The sequence below is a fragment of the Macrobrachium nipponense genome, chromosome 49 (genome assembly GCF_015104395.2).
Source record: "Macrobrachium nipponense isolate FS-2020 chromosome 49, ASM1510439v2, whole genome shotgun sequence".
NCBI classification, from domain to species: domain Eukaryota; kingdom Metazoa; phylum Arthropoda; class Malacostraca; order Decapoda; family Palaemonidae; genus Macrobrachium; species Macrobrachium nipponense.
The window spans coordinates 4,598,677-4,607,785 of record NC_087224.1 but is presented as its reverse complement, the minus strand read 5'-3'; the positions used below and the strand labels follow the sequence as shown (position 1 = coordinate 4,607,785).

Genomic DNA, 9,109 nt, shown 5'->3' with positions numbered 1-9,109 from the left:
TTGGTGGGTGGATGATCAACATATCAATTTGCAGCCCTTTAGCCTCAGTGGTTTTTGAAATCTGAGGACGGACGGACAGACAAAAAGACACCTCAATCGTTTTTTTTTGTTTGTTTTTTGTTTTTGTTTTTACAGAAGACAAAACCTGCACAAAGATAAAGCAAACATTCGATTGCTGTTTTTCCCTTTTCCTAGACGTCCTCTCTCTCTCTCTCTCTCTCTCTCTCTCTCTCTCTCTCTCTCTCAAAATTATGCTGTTTTCAAGTCTTGTTGGGATTTATAAATTGTTATCGATATAATTATTGACTGTACTATCAAGACAATTCAATTACTTTCGAAACTATACAATGCAAATCAGAGCAGCTGTTGACCAGTGACTACATCATAATCTATATTCCATTTCATTCAGGCCAAAGGATTTGAGCCACAGGCCAAGCGCTGGGACCTATGAGGTCGTTTAGCTCTCAAACGGAAACTGAGAGTAGATTTGAAATGCGTAACAGGAGGAAAGTAAGATGGAAGAAAGTGACCACAAACGGAGGTACAGTAAAAGGAATGAAAGGGGTATTTTGAATTTACAAAGCCAACTATATTCTGTTTTGTTCCTCTCTCCTCTCTCTCTCTCTCTCGACATCCACTGCACATTCCAGGTTTTGAAAAATGATTCACAGGTTGGTTAATCTATTTTTATTCACATATTTCTACTCTGCGATCACTGAATTGTATGCTAAAGTGTCGATTCGTTTTATTGTCTGAAGAACTTGATCCTGCAGTCTGCACATAACCAATAAATTAAGGACTGGCTTCTCTTCTGGTAGACCGTAATCTATCCTCGGTAACTCACGGCCAAGCAACTACCCTATAAGATTTAGTGGTTTCTGGGTAAAGTCACGACCCTCTCAAAGATTTAGTGGGTCCTGGGTCAAAACACGACCCTCTCAAAGTCTTAGTGGGTCCTGGGTCAAAACACGACCCACTCAAAGACTTAGTTGGCCTGGGTATGACATGGACTTGATCCTGGGTCAAAACACGATCCTCTCTAAGTCTTAGTGGGTCCTGGGTCAAAACACGACCCTCTCTAAGTCTTAGTGGGGCCTGGGTCAAAACACGACCCTCTCTAAGTCTTAGTGGGTCCTGGGTCAAAACACGACCCTCTCTAAGTCTTAGTGGGTCTTGGGTCAAAACACGGCCCTCTCTAAGTCTTAGTGGGGCCTGAGTCAAACACGACCCTCTCTAAGTCTTAGTGGGTCCTGGGTCAAAACACGACCCTCTCTAAGTCTTAGTGGGTCCTGGGTCAAAACACGACCCACGCAAAGACTTAGTTAGCCTAGCTCGATCTGAGAGGCTTTTCGAGGAACCTCCAATAGATTTTGACCCTATCATTCCAATGCAGTTAAGTGTTCGAATAACGGAGACTTTTTATTGTTAGAGGGGGAATACTGTAGACACTACGCATTCAAAACTAACGCCCGGTGTTTCGTAAATTCCTAAAGCTTAGTATTCATCGTCGTCATCCAATTCGGCGTCGTCGAAATCGTTAGCCACCTCCTCGTAATCCTTCTCCAGGGCCGCGATGTTCTCCCTCGCCTCCGTGAATTCCCCTTCTTCCATTCCTTCTCCCACGAACCTGTTGGAATCGGAATCGGAATCGGAATATAGAAGAAAGATCTCGAAGACACAACAGGAGGGGAACTTGTCAGTTGCACGATGAAGTAGCTGTTGGAACAATTGTTAGGAAATATCAACAGAGGGACAGTAAAATGAACGAAAGGGGTTGCAGCTAGGGGCCTATGGTAAGGATGCGAAGAACCTTCTCAAGTAATGCCTACAGTGCACCGCGTGAGGCTCACTGATGGCACTACCACCCTAAGGGGACGAACCTGTTGGTTTTGCGAATCAACCGATTTTTCACGCCATATATATATATATATATATATATATATATATATATATATATATATATATATATATATATATATAAGATACCAATCATGGTATGAATAAAAAACGTGATAAACAAAATGAAATACGTTTAAAACTAATATAATTATATTAAAAAACAACTTTATTTTTTATGTTTAATGATAAAATTGAATCTTTACTTCAGAGAAATGATAAAGTCTACAACTTTCAGCATCAGAAGGACCTTTCAATAAAAAAAAAAATTTTGACTTATAAATCAAAATATTCAACCTGCTCTAGTGTCTACATTTTTCAAGACACAAGGTTGAAATTTGCTTTAGACGATGTATTCGTGATCACGAATAGAATGGTATGCATAAAAGATTAAGTTTGAATTTCAACTTTGTACCTTGCAAAATAATGACATCAGAACAGGTAGAATTTCCAAAACTTTGATGGCTTATAAGTAAAAAATAAATAAATAAATAAATAAAAAAAATTCGTGTCGAGAGTCCGTCTAATGCTGACCACTTCTAATGAATAAAATGAAACGTATAAACATTAATATATATATATATAACAATCTTTATGATGACTGATTGAAATAAAACTACAATTCATTTAAGAGAAATTATAAAAACTCTACGATGAACAAACTCACCAATGGACGAAAGCTCTCTTGGCGAACATCAGATCAAATTTGTGATCTAACCTGGCCCAAGCTTCACCGATGGCTGTGGTGTTTGACAGCATGCACAGGGCACGTTCCACCTGCATGAACGAATAAATGGAAAAAGTCAAGTATATCAGACTACTGAGCTGATTAACAGCTCTCCTAAGGTTGGCGCAAAGGATTAGAGATTTTGACGTGGCTAGGAACCAATTGGTTACTTAGCAACGGGACCTACAGCTTATTGTGGGATCCGAAGCACATTGTATCGAGGAATGAATTTCTAATCGCCAGAAATACATTTGTCTGGTTCCGCGTTGGCGGAGTGGGGAATCAAACTCTGGACTACCGGATCGGTAAGCGAGCACGTAACCCACTCGTCCAAAGAGAAACTGTGAATATGTGGAAGTACGCATAAATGTGTATAGATCTATATATATACACCTTGATGCATCCACACAAAATGTACATTTAACAATAATAATAATGATACTCAAGAATTCATGTACCTCTACGAACCTCCAATATCCTCTATTGCTTCACGTTACTTTTAATCTAATCGAAAAAAGTTTATATCTGTTGCATCTACACTACCTTACCCTAATTCTGGTCCTGTTCCAAATCTGTTATCTCCTATAACTGTGAAAAGGTTTATATTTGATGCATCTACACTACCTTACCCTAATTCTGGTCCTGTTCCAAATCTGTTATCTCCTATAACTGTAAAAAGGTTTATATTTGATGCAGCTACACTACCGTACCCTAATTCTGGCCCTATTCCAAATCTGTCATCTCCTGCTATAACCGTAAAAAGGATTATATTTGATGCATCTACACTACCTTACCCTAATTCTGGCCCTATTCCAAATCTGCCATCTCCTGCTATAACCGTAAAAAGGTTTATATTTGATGCATCTACACTACCTTACCCTAATTCTGGCCCTATTCCAAATCTGTCATCTGTTATAACTGGTGACAAACCTTTGCCAGGTCTCCTCCGGGGACAACAGTAGGAGGTTGGTAGTTGATGCCAACCTTGAATCCTGTAGGACACCACTCCACGAACTGGACGGTCCTTTTGGCTTTGATCATAGCCACTGCAGAGTTGACATCTTTCGGCACAACGTCGCCGCGGTACAGGAGACAACACGCCATGTATTTACCTAGGGAATGTATGAATGTCTGAATAAATTATTAACGAAATAAATCCACATAGGAAAGAGCAACGATGGAGTTCTGCAAAGCCTTTCGACTTCTTGTCCTTGTCTTAGCAGACTGAAGAAATATAAAAATGAGTTTACAAAGAAAGCTCGTATAAATGACAGATGTGATTACAAAACATTAGACCCAACAACTCTGAACAGGGACACGACAACGAAAAGATTATACAAAAGAGGTGACTGACCACCAAAAAATCGTATTAAAAGTACAACTCGATAACTCTCCAAATGATAAACAATACCACTTTTTGCAAGGTGAATATTCTTAACAAGAGATGTTAAACATACAAATACATAGAAAATATAACTAAGGTAAGTAATTTGTTATTAAGTCAGTGACTTTATCTTTTAGGTCATTCTTGAACATTTTACTAATACAGGGGGCCAAATCGTACATCCCAGGGCTAAGGTTAAAATGACAACTGGAAGTACGCTGTATAATAGCAGATTCTAAAAGATTTTGTGAAATCATTCAATCCGCCAATCACTGGACTTTCAGTCCAATTTATCCTGTGAGAGTTTTCTCTTAAATGAATGACTACAGCACTGGGTGTTTGCCCAGTTTTGACAGATACTTACGCTGTTTGATTCGTACTTCTAAATCCTTGCTAGATTGGCCTATATAAAAAGAGGGGCAGTCCAAACATGGAATTTTATATATCATGTTGTTTTCCTCTGGGCTATTTTTTATTAGCATTGCTTTTAGTGTGTTATGACAGGAAAAAGCGAGGTTGACATTGAAAGATTGTAACAGTGACTCAATGTTTTCAAAGCCACTAAAGTAAAACAAACTAAGATTGTTCTTGGGAGTTTCTTTCTCCATCTTATTTTCACTGGAGAACTTTTTGTGGGCTTTATTGTGAGAAATATCTAGTACAAGTGAATGATAACATAAACCTGTCCCTATTTTTCTTATGTAATCGATTTCTAGATCCAAATACTGGGGACTGACGAAGTGCAAAGTTCGTAAAAAGAAAGAAAAAAACTGATATTTTGATATTCAGGTGGTGGCCTGAATAGAAATGGACATAAATTAAGGTGTTCAGTATTTATGAAATACAAAAACAATAACTTAACTTATTGGTGGTCAGTCACTTTTTTTTTTGTATAATCTTTTAATTGTCTTGTCTTAACCCTGTTTTGGCAGGTCCACTAGTTCTTCAATTGTGTTAAGATTCCAGGTACCTTTGTAGTCCCAATCTGTCATTTATACGAGATTTCTCTGTAAACTTATTTTTATAAAGGACAAGTAGTCGAAAGGCCTTGCAGAACTCCATCGTTTCTCTTTCCTTCGTGGATCTTGTCTATATATATATATATATATATATATATATATATTATATATATATATATATATATGACTAACAAACATTTTATTCAAACAATCTTTTACTTATACTGTATATATTTAGAATCCCTCTATATATATATATATATATCGATAGCTGGGCGGTTAAAGTCACTGTCCGTCACCGTTTCTGAATCTGGCAACGGTTCGAACCACGACTGGGCCGAAGCACTTACATCAAATATATATATATATATATATATATATATATATATATATATATATATATATATATATATATATATATATATATATATATCCCTTTGAGTGCTAAATGCTTCCCAAGGCAGAGTGAAATGGATATGAAGGCACATACGTATTAGTAGCTTAATATCTGCAACAAATGAATACCCAGATCCTCCCAACCTCTCCTGGGGTCACACTTGACCATCTGGTTGTGGGCCTCGAAGCAAGTGGAAGTGATCTCGGGCACCTTGAGTCGCTCGTGCTCCGCCTTCTCGGCCGAGATCACAGGGGCATAGGTCACCAGCGGGAAGTGGATCCTCGGGTAGGGCACCAGATTCGTCTGGAACTCGTTCAGGTCGACGTTCAGCGCCCCGTCGAACCTTCGAGAGGAGACGTCAATAAGAGAGGTTTCTGGGTCATAGGAGACTTCAGTTATTGGAACATGCAACGTTCAGGCTAAAGGCCAAGCGCTGGGGCCTCTATGAAGAGGTCATTCAGGGCTGAATTGAAAATAGAAAGTGGAGAATACTTGAAAGATGTAACAGGAGGACAACTTCGCAATTGCCCTGTGAACTAACCGTTGGGAGGAGGTGGGAAGCAAGATGGAAGAAAGAGAATATGAACGGAGGTACAGTAACGGGAAACGAAAGGGGTTGCAGCAAGGGGCCTCAGGGATTCTGCAAAAACCTTAAGCAATGACTACAGTGCATTGTATGAGGTACACTGACGGCATTAACCCTTACGTGTAATGCTTCGTCTATAATAGATTCACATCATCTGTGCATCTGATGTCTAGGCTCGTCCCTTACGACGCTCCTGATTGGCTGCTGATAAGCCAGTAACAGGGCTGGAAACTCTCCTCAGTCTCTCGAGAGAGTTGGCATGGGTAGGATCTATGTTCCACCTCTTCTGAGAGATACGACTTTCAAAAGTATCCCTCAGGAGAGGTGGAAAAATACATCCTAACAATGTGAACTCTCTCGAGGGACTAAGATTTTTCCAGCCCTGTGATTGGTTTATCAACAGCCAATCAGGAGCGTTGATGTGAATCTACTACTATAGTTCTTGGAAATGAACACAAGCACTGAGAATCCTTCAGATTGGTTCCTACTCGTTCATCTGAAAACTGAATCAAGGCTGGTAACTATTTCTCAATGCAAAAAAAAGGAGTCATCAGCAACAACAGCCACCTCACCTCAGAGAAGTTGTGATCGAAGACACCACTTGACCGATTAAACGATTGAGATTCGTGTACGTGGGTCGCTCGATCTGGGGAATGAAAGAGATGGTCGGATAAGTGGCTCCTGAGGTGTCTGTATCCTAAACTTTGCTATGCTTTTACGCTGATTCCCTTACCATTTCTTATTCCTCAAACAAACAGCAAATAAAATGGGGAGCAAATAATGTTAAAGAATTTCTCATGACTGACCTACCCACATTTAGGCTGATTTCTCTCTAGTCCCAAAATAAAAATGGATTGAAATATGATTCTAACGCCATTTTGAAATTATATCACTAGGTTCCAGTTGGCTTAAGAGGAGAACATGAAACAAACTCTCTCTCTCTCTCTCTCTCTCTCTCTCTCTCTCTCTCTCTCGCTACTCATGTCCCCTGCCACCTACCGCCAGATTCCTGTGACAGATGTCGTAGATGGCTTCGTTGTCAACCATGAAGGCGCAGTCAGAGAGCTCCAGGGTCGTGTGAGTGGTCAGAACGGCGTTGTAGGGTTCCACGACGGAGGTCGCCACCTGTGGAAGGAGCGATATATGACCTCAGGTCACGTCCCGAGCAGTTGTTAAGTTCCCGAGCTCTATAATTGCTTGTTTTCGCTGTGTTTATGAAGTTCATGATCATTTTATAAAAACTTTGACTCCAATAACTATGACAATAGTAAATTTCAAACGTATCGCAGATGGATCTTAAAATTCTGGCCAAAAGCCAAGGGCTAGAACCTACGAGGTCATTCAGAGATGAAACGGGAATTGACAGCAAGGTATGACAGGAGTCGCAGCTGCACTTTTGAAACACTTATCAGGAGAAGGTGGAAAGGAAGATGGAGGTACAGTAAATATACACATAAAAATATATCCAGTCATTCTAAGATCGATTCTGATGAAGAGAGAGAGAGAGAGAGAGAGAGAGAGAGAGAGAGAGAGAGAGCACGCAACGCCTAGCGGTAGTTGGTGGTATAGTATTTGCGAGATCAGGTAACTTGTCGGGTGTTACCTGGGGCGCTCGGTAGACGGCGAACTCCAGCTTGCTCTTCTTTCCGTACTGGATGGCCAGGTGCTCCATCAGGAGCGACGTGAATCCAGAGCCGGTCCCTCCTCCGAAGGAGTGGAAGATGAGGAAGCCCTTGCGGGGAGAGAGAGAGAGAGGGAGCGTCAATGGGCCCTTAGGTAGCCTTGTTTCGTTTGAATAGGGTCCATCTTCTGGATATAATAATAATAATAATAATAATAATAATAATAATAATAATAATAACGGTGTATGTCTTAACACGTACGTTACAAATAATGCCCAAAAATACGATCCGTAAAACTACAGAATGTCTTAAATGACCTTAATCCTAATAAATCTCATCGATTTTCGACCTAATCGTCTATCACCATGAGCAGTTTGTCTATAATAATAATAATAATAATAATAATAATAATAATAATAATAATAATAAGATAAATTAGCCACAGATTGATTGATATAAAAATAAGAACAAAATAAATAAATCTCTGGCCACAGCGCAATCCGCAAATCCGACTCGTGACTCGTCAAGGAATCCTCCAGCCCACCTGCAGTCCCGAACACTGATCCGCCTGCTTCCGGATCCGATCCATGGTCACCTGCACCTGCTCCCGTCCGATGGTGTAATGCCCCCTGGCGTAGTTGTTGGCGGCGTCCTCCTTTCCCGAAATCATGCCGTCCGGGTTGAACAGGGCCTTGTACGTGCCAGTGCGAACTTCGTCTGGGGGGTGGAGTTCGGAATGATTGTAAACACTCGCTATGTGTGGTGGCCTGCTGCGTTTGGTCAGGTGATACACACACATACACTCATACACACACACACACACACACACACATATATATATATATATATATATATATATATATATTATATATATATATATATATAATATATATATATATATATGATGCTTTCAAAAGCACAGTAGATGCATGTGACAATGAGCGAATACCACAGGACAATGGTAGGCAGGAATCCAAGCGCTTTCGTCTTTCCTATGACTATTAGGTGCCTTGACAAATTAGTAAAGACGTAATATATATATATATATATATTATATATATATATATATAATATATATATTTATATGTATTTATATATATATATATATATATATATATGTGTGTGTGTGTGGTGTATGTGTGTGTATACAGATAGATAGATAGACAGATAGACTAACTTTAATTTCCAGCAATGTACGATTCCTGTCAAAGTACAAAAGTAATAAATTTTTAATAATTGAATTAAATGAACGATAAAAAACAATATCTTACGAATACTGACAAAACAGTTTTGTTTACCTTCCAACGCTTCTCAAAAAACCATCATTCTGAAAAACAAATACACTAATTCCATTGAAATAACACCCATCTAAAAAAAAAAAAAGAAGAAAAACAAATACGCTCACCAACAACTGTAGGTTCCAAGTCCACGAAGATGGCTCTTGGAACGTGTTTACCAGCCACCGTTTCTGAGAAGAAAGTACCGAATGAATCGTCTGCCGAGTCCTCCGGTCCTTCGTCCGGTGCCAACTGCCCGTC

General features: G+C 39.5%; 1 protein-coding gene across 1 annotated transcript; it reads right to left on the bottom strand.

Moving 5' to 3' along the window:
- Positions 1 to 679: 679 nt before the first annotated feature.
- LOC135205278 (tubulin alpha-8 chain-like) lies at positions 680 to 9,109 on the bottom strand. The gene is made up of 9 exons (XM_064235657.1): positions 8,977 to 9,109; positions 8,116 to 8,288; positions 7,553 to 7,681; positions 6,949 to 7,074; positions 6,522 to 6,595; positions 5,507 to 5,706; positions 3,554 to 3,735; positions 2,564 to 2,673; positions 680 to 1,627 (listed from the first exon to the last, which is right to left on the bottom strand). The coding sequence occupies exons 2-9, from the start codon at positions 8,239 to 8,241 to the stop codon at positions 1,495 to 1,497; spliced, it is 1,080 nt and encodes a 359-aa protein (XP_064091727.1). The 5' UTR covers positions 8,242 to 8,288; positions 8,977 to 9,109; the 3' UTR covers positions 680 to 1,494.